A 19,567-nucleotide genomic window follows, 5' to 3' on the forward strand; every position below is an offset into this window, starting at 1 on the left:
TAACATTTGTTGACCGGGAAAGTCCGAGTAGGACAGACCCAATTTTCAGCGGAGGCCTGGGGAGAAATGCTCCAGACATGTCTTTAAAATGTGGGAGGAAACCAGAGTACCCAGAGGAAACCCACATGAATGCAGGGAGAACATGCAAACTCCGCACAGAAGGCCTCCCACCTGAGAATTGAACTGGAAAACCTCTTGCTTTGAGGTGGCAATGTTATCTCTGCACCACTGCATCGCCCAATGCTAAAAATGCTTTTGACATGTCCAGGAAGGTAGCAGAGACTGGTTGTTTTTTTGTTTTTGAGTTGATTTATATTATTAGTAAAGCTAATTAGAGCTGTACTGGTACTATGCCTAGGTCGAAAGCCATGTTGTATATTGGATAATAGATTATTAAACATGAAATGGTCTAAGATCTGTTTATGTATACATTTTTCTAAGATTTTGGCAAGTGGAGACAGAATGGCTGTGGGTCTATAGTCGGATACATTAGTAGAGGGACCACCTTTATGTAAGGGTATGATGTGAGATATTTTCCAGAGGAGTGGTACAGAGATAGAGCGGCTGATGAAAATAGATATAGGTTAAGCGATGGAAGTAGTAGTTAGTTGTAGAAAGTCACCAGGTAACTGGTCTGCAGCTAATGTGCAAAGTTTTAATTTGGAAATAAGATTTTTGACATAGCTTGTTTGGAATGGTTTGAGATAGACAAGGGTAGATTTGTTGTTGAGAGTTTGAGACATCGTCAGAGGTGTATCAGGGGTTCTGTTTAGCAGAGAGGTTATTGAGTTAATAGTGAGTTATATTGAGTGGCTGTGCACTCATTTTGGTTGGTCAGAGTTGGGGCTGGGGTAGTGGGTTTTCCTGGGTTGAGAAGGAAGTTAATTGTTAACAAGAATCTTTTCGGGTTATTCCGGTATTTTAGCTGACTTGCTTGGACGTAGTTTTTTTTTTTTGTCTTGTTTAATTAGTTTTTTTAGTTTGATTTCTAAGTTGTTGGTAGGTAATAAGACTTTGTTTACTTCTACTTTTCTGACAGAGACAAGGCTAAGTACCTTTGTTTTAGTAGAAGCATTGTGTCTTTTGACAGCCAGGGAAATTGTTTGGATTTGGTAGGAATTTTTCTAATTGGGGCTAGATCATTAAGTATTTGTAGGAAAGAAGTATTGAAATAGTGAACTGCATTGTCAAGTGGAAGAGTTTTTAGAGGTATCCAATCATATTGTAGAAGTCGAGTATTAAATAAGGTCGGAGAGAAATGTTTTTCATTGCAAATAAAGTGAAATGAAATGTTAGAGGAACTGTGTAAATGTTTTCTAATCAAGTAGGTAGGGACGTAATCACTTATTGTGTCTGGGAGACACCCAGCATCATAGCTAACATTGGATTTGTTAATTAAAATCCAGTCAAGAATGTACTCTCTTGGTGTGTTTGTCGATGTGTGTGGGTTGGTTAATTTGTTGACAGAAACTGTATAGGTTAACAAAATTAGTTGGGGGATTAGAAGAGCAGGTAGTCCAGTCAAGGTTAAAATCCCCAAGTATTATAGTTTCATGGCTTAAGTTTGTAGAGGCCCATTCAAGGATGTTTTCAATATGTTGGAGGTTTTTAGCAGGGGGCAGGTAGATACTATAAAGATAATGGACTTATGGTTATTTAAATCTAGGCGTGCCACTGAAATTTCGGAGTTAGGGATATCAGGTGGGATAGAGTTAAGTTGTGCCAAATAAAGACCGTCTTCAAACACAATGGCAATCCCACCTCCACGTCTAGATACTCTGTCAATTCTGAGGATGTTCTAAACACTAGGAAGAAATTCTTCATATTTAATGTGAGGCTTAAGCCATGTTTCAGTAATGACAACTATATCAGGAGAGTAAAGGGCAATGGCAGCATGAAATTCATGGACTTTGTTCATCAGGCTTCTTAGGTTGACATTAATGATGAGAAGGTCAGAGTTACTTTTTTTCAGGAGAGGACAGGAGTTAGGTGTGGAGTTAGGGGAGTTGTCAGATTGAGAATTTGTTGGGGGGGGGGTAGAGAGCATGGTGAGCATTGGGCCTGGATTGGGATGGATGACACATTGGAGTTTGATATGGGTAAGGCAATGGAGGGTAAGACATCTTAATTTGGAAAACAGACTGTGATTATATATATATATATATATATATATATATATATATATATATATATATATATATATATATATATATAAATAAAGTATAGCAACAGAGTTTTGGGTTTAAAAGTATCTAAGAGAGAAAAGTAGAGTAGGGGAGGTATTGAAAAGGTATGGGGAGATGTGAATAGTGGGTTTGTCATGATGCAGGTCATCAATTACTGGTACGGTAGGAGAGGGGTTGTTAGAGGGAAGGTTTGATTGGAAAGAGGTGGTATAAAGGGCTAGGAGTAACAGAGCTAGTAGGACAGGGAAAGATATGAAAGATATGATATCAGGCATAGTAAAGAATGTAGACTGTTGTAAGGGGATGGGTGGTAGTGCAAAAGTCTAATGTTGAAGAGTCGGACTAACAGACTTAGAAAAGAGAAAAGGTGTAGGTAACTGGAGGGGTTGAAAGTGAGAAGGACAAAGAAGTGTACGTTGATTGGTGTGATAAGTGATAGCCAGGTATGGAGTAGGTGGGCTGTGGATAGTGTGACATGGTTATAGAAGGAGGTAAAAAAATGGGGGAAGAAAATAGGATGTTTAGGATAGGGTAAGGAAATGTAAGCAGGAGTGGTAACAGTTGGAATAGGTGGGCAAGCTAATAGCCAGGTTATGATTTGCTGCTTGAGGCAGTGTGGTTATGGAGGGGAGGGCTGGATAGCTATAAATTACAGGAGAATGGGGGTGTATGGGAATGAGGTTAGGGTAGGGGAATGGAGTGAGCAAGGCTTTCACCCAGGATGGGAAACAGTGCAGCGAGAGCAATCAGTCACTCTCAGAGTAAACCAAAAATAGATAGGAATAATAAGAAAAAGAAATGCTAAGAGAGAAATTCAGTGAGAGAAAAAAAGCATTTAAGAGGAATCCCTGTTCCTAATAAGGCAGAGTGATGGTCGAGGGAGCGAACATTAACATCTAGAAACAGGTAAGTAGAGCATATTAGGAGGCAGAAGAGATGGAAAAATATCAGGAAGAGTCAGTTGCAGAGCAGAAATGAAAAAAGAGACAGCACTAGAGCAGAGTAGGGAGGGCTAGCTAAGGAACAAAAACAATGGGAGAGAGAAACCACAGGATGGGACCATCTTGTCTGGGAATTTAGGGTTGAGCTCCATGGAATCTGACTCCTCCTATGTCTGGTGGGAAGACAAGGTTGACAAGCTCATCTGCCGGGGGGGAGGGGTGGGAGGTGGAACCAATGATGTAGATGGGCCAGGCCTGAAAGCTTCCAAGAACACAGATTCCAACTGAGAAGGGTTCTGGGAAGACCATCCAACTTTTTGGAGCATGATTTCTAAAATGTCTCAGAATGAGATATCTTCCGGTGGAGATCTGGGGGACCCTTCTCCTTAATTGAAATCAGTGTCTTCTGTCAATGATTCCTGAAGAGAAATATAAATGCCTTCTTTTGCATTGTTTTTTTCCAAGGAACCTCTCAGTGGGATATTCTGGAGAGGAGTCAGAAGAAAAGGGAAGCATCTGTGCAGGGACTGCCTGAAAGCTCTTATGGGTTGACTGTCCCTGTGGAGGAAGATGATAAGACTTGGTAGTCAGATCCGATGGAGAGATGGGAATAGGATCTGAACAGGTGACAGTCGATGGACCCCTTGGACGGGAGAAGACCCTTTCCAATACCTTGAAAGCAGAAGGTCCAGGAGAAGTAGAAATCAACCTCTCTGGAGCTGAAGCTCTCAGATCAGACAAATTGCCACTCCTCCTGGGTTCTGCCCTCGAGAAGGGAAGAGGACCCCAGCTGTCTAACACCAATGTGCCAAGGGGAAGTGATGGCTCAGAAACCCTCAGTCCTGACACTGACACTTTGGCTACAAGATTCATGCTGCTCTGCCAAACTCAGAGCTGAATGGATCAAGGAAGGAGTCAGAGTGGAGGAATGTAACATTCTCACATCTGACACCTTGACTCTCAGGAGCTTTTGATCTGATTGCTATGAAACTGCAGGTCGGATCTGAGGAGTCACTACAAGGTGTGAAGGTTGCAGACTCATGGATCCGATGGGGGATAGAGACTGAAGGACTCCCATCTGGATCTGAACTTTAAGAAGCTTTATCATCATCGTGTTCACATCATAGTCAGACAGTCTCTGGGAAGACCTGATGGAGGAGGATGCTGAGGGAGAATGAGAAGTATTTTTAAGAGTTTCCTGCAGGAAAGGAGACTTCAATCTTGGAGAAACCAGCTCCAGAGAGAAGCAAGGAGATTGGATCTGAGGAGACCTGTTTGGACGTGAACCAGATCTGACTAAACCTGTTCCAAAACCTTTTTAGCTTTGGAGGCAGTAGGATCCAACAAGGTCAGATCCGAAACCTTTTTTTATTTTAGATGGTAGCTCCGAACTTGGAGCGGAAGAAAGAGATCATACAGGGGAGTATTTCTTAGACTCCCTGGTCTCCCAACTTTTCTGACTTCTTGAATGGGTTTGAGCCCCTGAAGTAGAAGGAACTACAGATGAAGAAGCAAGCAACATACCCTTTTTAATGTCAACTTATTACACCTGCCACTTATAAACCTGGCATTGAAACCTGCATAGATTTCACAAGAAATCTGAAAGTGAGCTAGGTCTAAACAATACATGCATTCCCCGTGGGCATCAGAATTGGGTATCTTATGCCCACAGGAAGTGCATTTCTTGAAACTGGTAGGTTTGTCTGCCATACCGGAAAGACTCTACTGAACAAAAAGCACAAATAAGTTGTAGAAAAAATTTTTTTTTTTGGTGAAGATACCAACAATGGTATGAGAAAACTACCTCAGCAGAGGTAAGAAAAGGAAAAGGCTACCAACAATGGTAGAAAGAGTCTACAAAAGTAGTCAGAAAAGTTATAACTGAATTTTAAATTAACTCAAAGGTAAAGAGAAGAAATAATAGATCTAGTAGCAAAAAAGTCCACAAAAAATATATATCACTCACAATAACTCCTAGGTTGAGCAAGTGAAATGCTGACCGATCCCTAGAGCGGTAAATGAGATCTGAGGTAAAGCAGTAATCAGGGGCATTATGGGTAAAGGGAGTAGCTTGAGAGACTAATCCTAGGCTGGAAAAGAAAGTGGCCCAGTAGATCTGAGGATCAAATCCAAACTCATTTGTCGAGGAACAAATGAAAATGACAACATCAGATTGTTATGTTCCTGGTTACCTCTTTCTCCCCATCACACCTCCAACATTTATCATCTGCCTGAGGAAAAATTCTTTTGACTCTGCTTGGAGTATAAAAGTATCTATGCAAACACTTCCAGGAAAAAATCCTAAATCTTCTACATTTTTTCTGCATATCTGGGAGCCATACATATGCCCTCCCATTCTTTCTTTGTGAATTGCATATCTAATCTCTCTTCCCAATCTTTTCTGGCCTACTTGATTGATTCCTGTAGTGCAATATTTTATATGCCCTACTAATTAACCAGTTTTTAACAGCAGCTTCTGTTCTAGACTTAACTAAAAATTCAACCATTGCAGGTCTTTCATTTATGACTCCTCTATCCCTTTCTCTTTGGCTATAGTCTAATATCTATCACTGATAGGGAAGGCTATCACTGGCCTGCAAATCAAATGTCTTTTTGGCCTCTTCCAATTCTCTTACCTTTCCTTCTCTAATTATTTGTTCCCACTACCTTGGTTTCTTTGCCATCTTTCTCCAGTAAATTCCAGAACCATGATGTCTGTTCTCTGTACCCTTAATTGCAGTCATCCCTATCAGCAGAATCTCCTTTCTCCATTCCCATGTTGGCTTAGTTCTTAGTATACTTTTTACTACTTTATGAATATAATATTCTGTATGACTGTTGTTATCCTCCTTAAGGATCTGCATTCAAAATCCCATTCATTCTTTATTTCTTGAATTACTCTCAGCTTCATCATCATCCCTTTCCACTTTGAATTGCAGCTTTATGCTCGTGTTATGTATAAGAGCCTTAACTGTGTATCTCTAAACTATCTCTTCTTATCAGGTAATCCTAAATCTCCTTGTTGGAGGATCAACTTATCCCACTTGACTCTTGTCCTCTTCCCCTCCAAATAAAATCATTCAACTATTTATTAATCACTATCAACAACTTTTCCTCTGGTTGATAAAAATATGCTTGACCTGCGTGCAAAACAAAGGGTCTAAAACTTATTAATGTCCACTTTACTGACATACACAACACCAAAAACATGATAGTGGCAGTACATTTATATAGAATAGGGACAGTCTGAGCATTACTACTTTGTTGATGGACAGTTGGCTAGTTACGGTCACTTGCCCCCGCCCCCACCCCCACCTCCTTTGTTGACCATATTAAACAGTAAGATCACATAATAGTGAAGTTGGGAATTATCACCCTTTTCTCACTGTTGTACACTCTTGGAGTTCAATTGTTTGGAAATTCATAATGAGTGAATGAAGGAAGATGTGTCAATGATAGTTCCATTACTTGTTTGTCATATAATCATGCAAAAACATTGTGATTACTCAGGCATATGTATGCATTTAAGTGAAGAAATGGCTATGATGAGTTATGTGAAAAGATACTCCGATTCATTTATGAACTGCTTCCTGACAGCTTAAAATATAGTCTGCTACTGGTTGCTTTCTCATCTGTGGCTTCATATCAGTTTACTGCTGTCTGCAGTTCTACTTTTTCATTTTTGTGTACACAGTTGTTTACATTATAGTATTTGGCCTGGGTCTGTCATTTGATAGAATGTTCATTTGACTGAAACACAAATGGTCGAACCCATTTCATTGAAAACTCATTCGACTGAAAACTCAGTTTTTAGAAATCCTTTTTCACAACAAATATACCATAAAAATGCTTTTGCAAGGAGGTAGGTCCCCTGCACCCCCCATGTGGGGGTTCCCCCCCACTTATATATACTAACTGCATGATTGCAGAATTACACAGAAAGAAAAAAAAATACCACACACTGTGATTCAGTGCTGCAGCAAAAACACAATCATGTACAGATCTGGGGTTACAACATGATGCCATTGCAATCCACACTTACTCTTCTAGACTCAGTTCCCTAATTGCTACAAAAAGAAAGGACACCATCAGATACTTTCTATAGACTTCTTACACCTTTCTGTCAAATGAGTTTTCAATCAAATAAGTTAGACCATTTGGATTTCTATCAAATGACATAGACCCATTGTGCCGTTGTTCCACTTGCCTCAGACTATGGCTGGATAAAAAGAAACAATGCATAAGGTAAAACTGCACTATGAGCAGTGTGCTGTAGGGTGGGGCTAATTCATTGACATATGTAGCAATGTCGTGCTTCCCAGGAAAATTGGCCAGTTAGCATCATATGTAAGGGATAGTATAAGGATATGGAATGAGCAACATTATGGTAATGAGACCAACTGTTACCACAAATGAGGATAAACAAAATTGTGGAGTGATTCAGAAATGTAAAAAAAAAATTGCCAGATGAGTCAAGTCAGGCAGTAGATTTGTGCATTGTCATTTCTTGAAGAACAGAGAAGGAGTCAGAGACAAACCATGTGAAGATGCTAGGTGCAGCATGTGTATTAGCTGAACAGTATATGTTAAGGACCGTTCTTGCAGCCAGAGTCCACAGTGGTCCATGTAGCTGCCCTCTGTGTTACAGACTGATCCAACCATATGTAATGTTCCATCACCTCTATTAGACATATATAGTTAAAGTGCTATCATATGGACACAGACATCATACAGAAGTCTGCAGTTATATATCATCCTCACATGGAAACCTGGGAGATGCATGGCATACCAATCCATATGAACACTTAGGTATATGAAGCACTGACTATCCATGCTACAGGGATCTTCTAGTGACCATCAAGGGACACAGTGGGGGTGTTACAGGCATCTGCCTCATGCACACTACATCAGTTACTTGATGATATGTTGCATCATGTGAAGGTGCGTATGTAATGCTCATGGACCACAGAGGACAGAAACACCATTATGTGGGCATTCTGCAAAACAGTCAATTTCCCAGAGGTACTAGGAGTCAATGACTCAGGAAAATGGTTATAGAATACCTGCAGAGTGGTGGTCCTCTCCTCTGCTATCTGTGGAAATGAAATATTCTCTTCCTCTTGCTACAGCATCATGTGAAGAAACTATTTTTGGAGCTATGAGGCTGAGACCTATGAAACTTCTGAAGTGTTCCCTTTCAGGTGCTGAAAACTCCCTGTAGCAAAGATGGTTATTGCTACACAAACCTTTGTGTTCACTGGTACAGACCTTCCATACATCCTCCTTGACATCTTCTGAGATAGTACATGACTACTAACTCCCATCTGGTATCTCTGTCCACAAGGTAATGTTTGACAATGTTTGAATCAGTTGATGATGGCATATTATCTACTGGCGAACCCATCTCTGATGTGGAGGGTGGCAACACACAACACTACAGACAATGGCTCCAAAGTTGGCCACTAAAAAGAAGTTATGTACTCACCATAACGTTCCATCTGAGTATGTAATCTTCATTTGTCAGCAACCTGTGGGTATCGGATCCATATCGGATCCGAGCCAGCAGCTTCAAACAGCTAAGATCCGAGCTCCAAGCTCCTCCCCCTTACCCATAATCTCCTGCTAACCCTTCCTGACCTCAGATCGAGTTTGCTTAGTAACACAGAGTATTACAACACAGAAATCAGTTCCAAATTCTAACCTAAGGTTATCTGGAAACAAGGGCTAGGAATCCTTCTAGTATGCACTATAGGTCAGGGGGATGGAGGGGGGGGGGGTTGCTGACAAATGAAGATTACCTACTCAGATGGAATGTTATGGTGAGTACATAACTTCTTTATCTGAAGTAGTTAACTTCATTTGTCCATCAACCTGTGGGACAGAGTCCCCAGCTACACAAACCTTGGGAGGTCCTCATGGAAGGATATTCCGGAGCACTGCAGAGCCGAAGGATGCTCTCCCTCTGGAAATTATGTCCAACTTGTAATGATTAATGAACGTATGAGATGAAGCCCAAGTGGCTGCTGAACAAATGTCATCCAAGGAAACTCTGGACCAAAAAGCAGCAGAGGTAGAAATTGATTGAGTAGAATGGGCGTGGACTCCTTCAGGTTCAGGTCGACCAGAACTTGCTCAGAGGTGACCTTTGCCTAACATACAAGGCCATGTCAAACCCAGATTTGATGAATATGCTTCACCTCAAAAAATCTAGATCCGTCAGAGCCACAAGGGCGGGAGACTTAAACCTCGACACGGCTATTAATAGGACGTGCTGGAGGGATAGATTCATCACCCAAAGACTCCCTATGCTGTGGAATAAAATCCCGGTATATGTGAGGCAGAGCACCTCGCTGGCCTTGTTCAAGAGAAATCTTGACCAATGGATGGGAGATCGCAGATATACCCCAGGGATTACCTCAGTGTCACTGCTCAACAGAGGCACAGCAAAATAATGGGTATAGTTCCCCATACTAAAGGGGTGGCGTAAGCCACAAAACTATGGGCTAGGCTTGTAAATGCCCTCGGGCAGATAGCCTAGTATGAACCTATGAACCTATGAACTTTGATATGCAAGCAGGATACATTGGGAAAGCCATCTGGACAATGTAACTTTTGATACTGGTTTTCCCAAAGAGGGTTTTGCAAAGGATACAGAGAGTTGGTCAGATTTCCTGTGACCAGCGGTCCTGTGCAGGTAAAATCTTAATTGCCTGTGTATGTCCAGGGAATGCAACTTATATTCACCTTTGTTCTGGTAATTTGGAAAGAATACTGGTAAATTAATGGATTGGTTGATATTGGGTTCCAATGCGACCTTGGGCAAAAAGGAAGGATTGGTCCTGAGGGAAACTCTATCTTTATGAAAAACCAAGTATGGTGGTTTGGCGCAAAGGGCTTGAAGTTCCGAAACCCTTATGGCCGAGGTGATGGCAATAAGAAAGACCATCTTCCAAGATAAGAATTTTAGATCCACCGAGGCTGCAGACTCGAACAGGGGAGCTGTCAGAGATTGGAGAACAAGAGTTAAATCCCATGGAGGAACTGGATCTTTAACAGGGATTCTCAAGAGGAAAGTGCCTTTTAAAAAGGTCTTACATAATTTGGAAGAGGCCAGGGGGCCGAGATCACTTCCCACATGATAGTGGGAGATTGCAGCTAACTGGACTTTGACCGTAGAGGAGATAGCACCCTGGTCGAATAAGGTTGATAAGAATTCTAGCACTGCTGGTAACGGAGCTGTAAAGGGATCTAAGTTTCTGTGCTCCACCCAAATTGAAAAACATTTCCATTTGCTATTATAAACCTTCCTCGTAGAAGGCTTATGAGCGGCTACTAAAATAGCCTTGACAGATGACGAGATACCGGGAATCCTAGCTATCACTGGAACTGGATCAGCCAAGCTGTGAGCTTGAGGTTGTCCAGGTTCGGGGTTGTCAACCCTAGTGGGTGAGAGATCAGATCCGGAGTGGGATCTAGAACCCATGGGGGGTTCACTAGGTGAGACCATAGGCAACGGAACCATGCTTGACGAGGCCAGACTGGGGCTATGAGGATCACTCTGCTCCCCAACCGACGTGCTTTCTGCAAGAATTTTAGCATTAGGGGAAGAGGTGGATAAGGATAAAGTAGACCGGATGGCCAAACATGCACCAGAGCGTCTCTGGGGGATTCCCCTGGAGGGGGAATTAGAGCGAAGGAGACGCGAAGAGATCGCAGCAAGGTTGATCCCATTTGAGGAAAATTTGCTTTGCCACTCTCGGGTTCAGAGACCACTCGTACGGTGAAAGGATGGTTCAATTCAACCTGTCAGCCAAGATGTTCGACCGGCCCAGAATGTGCATTGCTATGGGAAAGCGGTTGGTGATCGCCCATTCCCAAACTCTCATGGCCGCTCGACAAAGCGGGTAGGATCTGGTTCCGCCTTATTTGTTGATATTCCAGACGACTGACATGTTGTCTGTCTGAATTGCGATAGCCCCCAAGGGAAGAAGGGCCTGGAGTGCTTGCAACACAAGAAGCACCGTTCTCATCTCTAGGACACTGATGTGCAACAAGGTCTCCGACTGGGTCCACATGCCTTGGACGGTTCCTGCCCATATAGTGCCCCCCCACCCCAGGCAAGAAGCGTCCCTGGTCACTGTGGTTAGAGGGGGGGGACATAGAGAAGGGACGCCCTTTCTGGAGGTCCGGAGACTGGAGCCAGCAGAGTAGGGCTTTCTTGCAAACCCTGCTGAGGGGAATGGGTGAATTCAGTGGATGTTGCAGGATGGACCACTGAACCTGTAGAGTCCATTGTAGTACCCTCATGTTCAGGCGCGCTAAGGGTAGCAGGTTGATAGTTGCCGCCATGGAGCCTAGAGCCCTCCGGACCAATTCCGCTGGAGGAGCCGGGTAGTTTAGAAGGGCTAGCACATGGAGCTTCAGGGTCCGAAGTCGGTCCAGAGTCAAAAAGACTTGCAAAAGGTTTGTGTTCAATCTGGCTCCAATAAAGTCTAAACCTGGGTTGGTCGAAGAGAAGATTTTTTTACATTGATTGTGATTCCCAGTTGGGAGGCCAGATGGAGGAAATAATCTCTGGCTGAGCACAGTAGATGCCTTGTGGGGGCGGACAGGAGCCAGTCGTCTAGGTATGGAAAGACCTGTATTCCCTGAAGTCTCAGGTGGGCCGCTACCATTGCTAATACTTTGGTGAACACCCTGGGGGCTGTGGTGAGACCAAAGGGAAGGACCCTGAACTGGTAGTGGCTGGCTCCTAGCCAGAAGCGGAGAAACCTTCTGGATCGCCTGTCCATCAGAATGTGGTAGTACACGTCCTTGAGGTCTATGGAGCACATCCAGTCGTTCTCCTGCAGGAGTGGGAGAATGGATTGAATGGTGACCATCCGGAACTTCTCTTTGGCCACTGACATGTTTAGAAAGGATAGATTGAGGATTGGTCTTAAGTCCCCCATCTTTTTTGGCACCAAAAAGAACCTGAGTAAAAGCCTGATCCGGATTGGTCTGGGGGGACGTGCTGGATTGCTCTTTTTTCTAGCAGCTGGAGAATTTCTGCGGCTGCTGCCTCCCTTTGATTGGGTGGGACATCGGGGAGGCTCCGGGGTTTGGGAGGAAGACTGAGAAAGGGAATCTTGTAACCTCTGGATATGATCCGAAGCACCCAGCGATCTGTTGTAATGGACTCCCACATTGCTAGGTGCCTCGAGAAACACCCCCCGACTGCCTCCAGAGTGGCAGTGGTAGATTACTTAGTATCATCTAATTAGCTGGAAATTAGACTTTTCTCTATCTCTACACATGAGAGAAGTGGAATAATGGGAAGGACCTTATTCCAAGTCACACAAGAATAAAGTCTGGTAGTATTTCAGCACAGTTCTCCTAGTTCTTATACTAGTACTTTTTAGCTGGTACCACCTCTTTTGTCTCACCATACAGACTTTCATCCTGACCGGTTACCACTGTCCAGGTGTCTCCAAGGCTTTATGAAGGAAAATGTATTACACACAATTACTTCATCTTATACTGGTAAATCTTGACTTAATGACAATTGTCCATATAGTATAAATGATACTTACTGGTCTCTGATTTGAGTTTTGCACTAGATGAATTTGGATAGATTGTGTTCAACCCAATGGATGCATCATACTTTCTGTTGCATAGTTCTTCTGTTTTGCCTCCAGTCCACAGCATATTCTTCTGAAATGGCAGCTTATGTGGCAAATGCTGCTGACAAACTTTGCTCTCCAGATTTTGATTAATTTGTACTCTCCGTGGAAGCAGCACACTGCTGTATGTCCCAAACTGTGGGGCTTTGTTAATGGATAAAACATTTTGTAACTCCAGTCCAGCTACATTAGATCCTCCTTGCATAGATGTAGGAAAATTACAAACTAAATCTTCCCTTTCCTGGCTAGTAGGACCATAACGTAAATCTGGGATAAATCCAGCCTGAAATATAAAAACAAATGTAAGATTACAATGCCTTACATATTTACATATGTGAGAAAAATACATGTACAGAAATAGTTGTGTGTGATGATGTCTATAGTCCAACATCCTTGTTTCATAAATAGACATTTTAGTCAGACACTCTTACTTTAACTACAGAGAATATTTACTGCTCCACATCTGTTTCTTTGTTGTACTATCTTCTGTGTTACTACTTATTGGTAATATTGACTGTCTTATCATAAACACCAGACAAGGCTGAAGATTACTTGCCTTTCAGTATTATCTTTAAAAGCATTTTTCAGAGCAGCATAACTTGTGTTATCAGTTTTCTAACGACTAACTAGTGAGAAAAGCTATAATGGTTTCTAATGCAATGGAATCAGGGTCATACTAATGATGAAATCTTAGTGCTAGGCATTCAAAGCTCAAGGCAAGTTTTCCAGGTCAGTTCTACTTTTTGGAGTGTTTTTTAACAAGAAGCATCTTTATTAAATTATCACTCATTACACAGACAATCATACATTCATATTAGTGAAAACAAACTATACTGACACATTTCCAGCTCCAAGTATTTTACATCACAGACTGTACTGACAATTTTAGTTGCAAACATTTGTTCTAGAGTCTACTAAAAAACTCTACCAGCGCTGGTCTTTCATTTAGAAGCCTCCTATTTCTTTCTCTTTGCCTATACTTTGATATCAATCCTTGATAGGGAAGGCAATCTCTAACCTGTAGTCCAAATACATTATTGGCGTCTTCCCATTCTTTTACCTTTCCCTCTCTAGTTATTTTCTCCTAATGCCTTGGTTCCTTTGCCAGTCTTCTCCAGTAGCCCCCTCTTACCTATTGTCTGTATCCCTAATTGCAGTCCATCCCTAGTAGCAGAATCTCCTTTCTCCATTCCTGCATTGGCTTAGTTCTTAGAATACGTTTTGCTATTTTATGAATATAGTATTCTGTATGATTATTGTTAGTCTCCTTAAAAGTCTACATCCAAAATCCTAGTCTCTCCTTGTTTTTTGAGCTTCCCTCCTGTTTCATCATCATTCCTTTCCACTTTGAAATATAGGTTTCTGCTTGTGCTATGTACAGGAGCCTTAATTGTGCAGCTCTGAAATACCCCTTCAAATTGGGTAACCCTAATCTGCCTTGTTCTATTGGAAAAATCAGCTTAACCCACTTGCCTCTTACTGTCTTCCCCTACCAGATAAAATCCTTCAGCTCTTTATTAACTGCTATCCACAACTTCTCCTGGATGATAAAAATATGCCTTACCTGTGTATAAGGCTAACTGGAGTAAAAACATTTTAATTTCTACCCATGTCCATATAACAGAGCTTCCAGTTTCTCAGTTTTTGTATTATCTTTTGTTTAGTCTCTTCCCACATATCCTTAGCTGCCACACTGGAATAATTTTTAATCCATACTCTTAAGTACTTCATTTTATCATGTCTCCATAAATATGGATATTGCTGAACCAATTCATGTTGTTGTGTCTTTCGGCTTTTCCTGGCTAGGGGTCACCACAGTGGAATTCCGGTCCGCTAATGATTGGCAGTAGATTTTTACATGCCGAGTTGCCGGCCCTGATGCACAACCTTCAACGAAGGTACGCCCATTCACGCATGTCTCCACACAGAAGACACTAGCTGAGAATATGGGTGCATAATTTACTACAATTGCCTTTGTTTTAGTTCTATTCATTTTGTATCCTGAAACTGTCTCAAAGTGTACAACAACACTGAAATGTCCTTTTCCAGTTTTATCAGGTATAAAATAATATCATCTGCAAATAGAGCCAGTTTTACTTGATTATCATACCAATTATATCCTTGAATTTCTGAGCCCTTATTTTATTTGCTAGTGGTTCTAAATATAATGCAAATAACAAAGGGGAAAGAGGATACCCCTGCCTGATTCCTCTGCTCAAGCAAAAATTATAAGAGATGAATCCTCTCACTTAACTTTTCGCCTCTGATCCCTATATATCCTCCTAATCAATCTTAAAATGTTATCAGGAAGTGCAAATGTTTCCATTTCCATACTCATAAAGTCCCGGCTTACTCTGTCAAATGTTTTCTCTGCATCAAGACCCACCAATAACAGTGGTAGTTTCTTACATTCTGTTTCCCTCTGGATCATCAATGTTCTGTTAATGCTGTCAAATGTTTGCATCCCCGCCACAAAACCACAATGATATCTATCAATTTTGGCATTACTTTTGCCATTCTTTTAGCCATTATAGATATAAACACTTTATAATCATGGGTTAGTATTGAAATGGGCCTACATAAAGCTGGATTTGGTGGATCTTTACCCTCTTTAAATATTATAGCTATCACTGCTTTGTTGGTACTTCTCCTTTACTTAAAATACTGTTAAAACCTTGCAGATCTTTATCATTTTCCCCCCTAGCTTCCATACTTCTACAGGAATACCATCTATTCCTGAGGATTTTCCTGTGGATTGGCTATACATCACCATTTTTATCTCATCTCCTACTATCCTAACTGTTAGCAACTGAGTCTCATCTGCCTCTAACCTTAGCATATTTAATGCTTCCATAAACATTTCCATTTGTATCTTTTCTTGATTTCCATATTTATCTGTTTTACACAGACTTTCATAGAATTTTCAAAATATTTCTAATACTTCTACAGGATTTCTTGTTATCTTCTTATCTTCTTTGTTATAGGCTCCCTAAACTTGGCGACAGCCCTTTCTACTTTCTGTTGCCTGAGTCGTTGTGCTAAAAGTTTTTGTGCTCTAGAGTTGTTGTTTGTTGTTTGTCTTTTCGGCTTTTCCCAGTTAGGGGTCGCCACAGCGGAACTCCGGTCCACTAATTATTGGCAGTAGATTTTTATGGTGCCGAGTTGCCAGCCCAATGCCCAACCTTCAGCGAAGGCGCACCCATTCACGCATGTCTTTCGGAAGCCACTCAACCACGGGGAGGACATGCAGACTCCAGACAGAAGGCACTCCAGCCGTGAATCGAACAGGAGAACCCCTTGTACTCTAGAGTCATTATCCAAAAAAAGTTGCTTAACAGCAATCTTTCTAAACTCATACATATTATTGAAGCAATCCCTTATTTTCTATTTAGCATTCTGCAGTTGCTCCAAAAGAACCAAGGCAAACCAAGTAAAGTAAACTCCACGTACACACACAACAGGTGGAACATATAGTGTCCAAATATTGGCCAGTACTGACATTACATGATGATTTTAAGGATATAGTGCAGGAACACCCTAATTTTGTGAAAAGAAGGGATGTTAATTTAAAAGGTTTATTTGAAAGAAGGCAATTTTTAGATCTGGGTCATTGTCTATCTAAACCTGGTACTTACAAATGTGGGGCATGTAAGCAGTGTACCTTTATTATAAATGACAGTTCCTTTTATCTTCCATCCCGGAAATTCAGATTTGATGCTGACCATCATTATAATTGTGGGGCAAAATGGGTTGTATATATAGGACTATGCACGCAATGCCTCAGTTTTTACATAGGGAAAACCGAGAGAGCATTTAGGAAAAGAATTTATGAGCACCAATACGATATTTCCAAAAAGAAAGACACAAATGCTTTTTTTAAACATTTAGCTTCTTGCCCCATCATGCAACTTAAGTTCATGGTCCTTGAGCAGGTAACACAGGATGCTAGGGGAGGTGACTGGGAAACATGTCTTGAATACAGAGAGCTTTTATGGCAACTCAGACTTAATGCTGCAAGACCTCCGGGTCTCATTGAAAATATTAGTATATCCAGCGTGCTTAAACTAAGAAGAGCTAGGCTATGAATTTTATGAATTTCATGAATTTTATGATCACAATTTATAATTGTTTTATATTATATTTATACATTTGCATTTTCATATGTATTTATTTACATATATTTTGTAAATTTATTATCCCAGTGGGTTTTTAGTAATTTTCAAAAGTTTTTTAACGATTTTAAGATCTATTACAAGCACTATTTATGCTCACATAGGAGATTTATGCATCGAGTGAGGGTATTTTAATTTAATTTAATTCAACTGAATGTTTCACACATCAATTAGAAATCATGTGATCAGTTACACAAGTATTTAAACATCTCAGTTGTACTATGTTTTATCTTGAGAAAGCCAGGTATTTACCCGGCAAAAGCGCTTGATTCATTTTACTTTGTTGCTTAATAAAGCTGCTCTTTAGTTTACCCAGTTTAGCCTTATTCTGCAGTTGCTCCTTTTCTAGTTCTGTGAGATTCCCCCTCTTTTGCAATGATTTAATATTTGTCAGTCCCTCTAAATAATTATTGTTACTTCTTAACCATATCTCGCTTTCTTTTATTTCCACCATATTTTTAAACTCCACTTTAATTTTATCCCACTCTCTAGCTATATTTTCAGAAGACATTTCTATCTTCTCTAATAGCTCCTGAATAATTTCCACATTTCCACTACCCATTCCTTAAATTCCTCTCTTTTCTAGGTGGGAAAGTGCCAGTGTCTCATTTTTATTTCATTACTCTGTTTTATTTTAGTTATTATTGGTCCATAATTCAAAATAGTTACTAGGTGAGTATCAAGACTTGCAAATAAATGCATATCTTCTTGTGAAATGTAAATTCTGTCTAACCTAGCCCAGTTTTTGTATCTTGGGGAATAATATGTAAATTCACTCTGAATTCCTTGTACTGAATTCACTTCCATGCTAAATGTTTTCATATATTTCTTCAAAAATCTACCTTCCTTTGTTATACTTTCCATTCTGGTCCCCTGAGACACATATTCACTGCTGCAAATCAAATTCTAACCCCCACCTACAAGTAACACTCCTTTTCTTAAAACTGATTATTTCTCCCAGAATTTTCTTATGCTCCATTATAGCAGTTTTAGGTGGAATATAAATACATGCCAGTGTAATTCTCCGCCCCTTAATACTACAAATCTACCATTATTATCTTTTTTATCCTCTTCTATCACTATTGGAGCTTGTCTTGTAATTAATATAAATATTCCTCCTTTCCTTTGTCCCAGGTATTCCAATGAATAACCAACATGAAAACCTTTCTTTATCAAATTCACATGTTCAGTTCTTTCCAAGTGTGCTTCCTGTAGCATAGCTATTTGTACTCTACTTTTTTAAATATAGTTCATTACTCTTTTTTTTTATATTTCTCTATGAGACCATGGGCATTTAAGGACATTACAGAAAGCATCATTGTATTAAAACGTTATTATTCCCATCTTTTATGTATAACAGCTTTTTTGTTACATGCATACACTGTTTGGCAGGTTGATCTTTTATGCAGTTGTTTCTTGTCATATGCATTTAAGCTTGCATCACAGTTTACAAAACTTTTTGATATGATGTTGTCCTTTTCTTTCTTCCTCATGAGTGGGTTACAAGTCCGATCCTCAGATCCGACTCGGACGCATTTACAAGACTTAGGATCTGGATCTCGAGCTCCACCCTCTACTCAAAATGCTCTATTCTATCCCCAACTCCTCATATCTTGTTTAACACTATTGTGTCAAGATGCAGATCTTGGTCTTGAGTCATAAGAATGAATTTTGATTATTATATGATAAACTTTGGGTTACTCTTTTAGCTTATTACAGTTTATCTAACTTAATTATAGCCTTTCGTCTCTCCTCCTTCCTTGCTTAATTCCTAAAAGTTCACTGGCATTAGGGTGTGCTCTTTTCTCTTCACTTTCCTTTCTAAGCGCCTTTTGGCATGTCTTATGTCTCTGTAAATAATTTATATATATTAAAAAAGTGTGTGAACATATTTAAAGTCTTCTTGTATTTAAGAGTGTTTAAAGTGAGTTGTAGAGTGTGCAGTGGTTATGCTAGTCCTTGAAGAAGCTGTTGGGTTTTTTGCCAACTTTATCTTCAAAACTGTTTGACACTCCTAGGAAGCATTCCAGACCTGCATCCAAGGCACTATCCAGATCCTCTAGGAGCTTGACTGAGGCAGATATTGACAGGATATTGTGGAAATTTCTCAAGGCTCAGATCCATATGGGGGTCCTGCCAACTCTGTCCCCTCTCAGATCCGTGAGTACAACTGACCAACCAATACTGTGTCCTTCTCCAATCAGACCTGTGGTCTCGGAGTCTTAGGATCCACGATCCCTGAGAGGGTCAGCAGTGGATCCAAGGAAGCTCCCTTCCTTGACTCAGGTGGTGTCCCTGACTGGCTCTGCTCTGACACAGTCGGATTGGGGGGGATCTTGGATCCAAGAGGTTGGCAATGGGTCTGAGGAGTTGGGTTTAGCTCTGACTTTGTCAGATCCGTCCCTTCCCCTTGGTGCCTCAGCTCTTGACAGCTCGGGCCTGATTCTCTCTGGAGGTTTTGGATCTCGGGTTGGCCCCAACCTGTTGCCCTCATCTGCCTCGGTTACAAGGGGAAGGACAGAGGTGTCCGCAGATGTGTCAGCCTTCCAGGTACTAGAAAGGGCCTTCTCTCTGCACAGAGAACAGTCATGTCATATCTGGTCCTA

General features: G+C 40.9%; 1 protein-coding gene across 1 annotated transcript in view; it reads right to left on the minus strand.

Moving 5' to 3' along the window:
* Positions 1-19,567, minus strand: part of LOC122807215 (tubulin polyglutamylase TTLL13-like) — a 2,572,017-nt gene that overhangs the window by 410,037 nt on the left and 2,142,413 nt on the right. The window contains exon 15 of the mRNA XM_044078283.1: positions 12,700-13,072. Coding sequence (XP_043934218.1) covers positions 12,700-13,072 — 373 coding nt within the window. The remainder of the gene's footprint in view (positions 1-12,699; positions 13,073-19,567) is intronic.

The sequence above is a fragment of the Protopterus annectens genome, chromosome 7.part0 (assembly GCF_019279795.1).
Source record: "Protopterus annectens isolate FY-2018-M chromosome 7.part0, PAN1.0, whole genome shotgun sequence".
In the NCBI taxonomy this organism is placed as follows: domain Eukaryota; kingdom Metazoa; phylum Chordata; order Ceratodontiformes; family Protopteridae; genus Protopterus; species Protopterus annectens.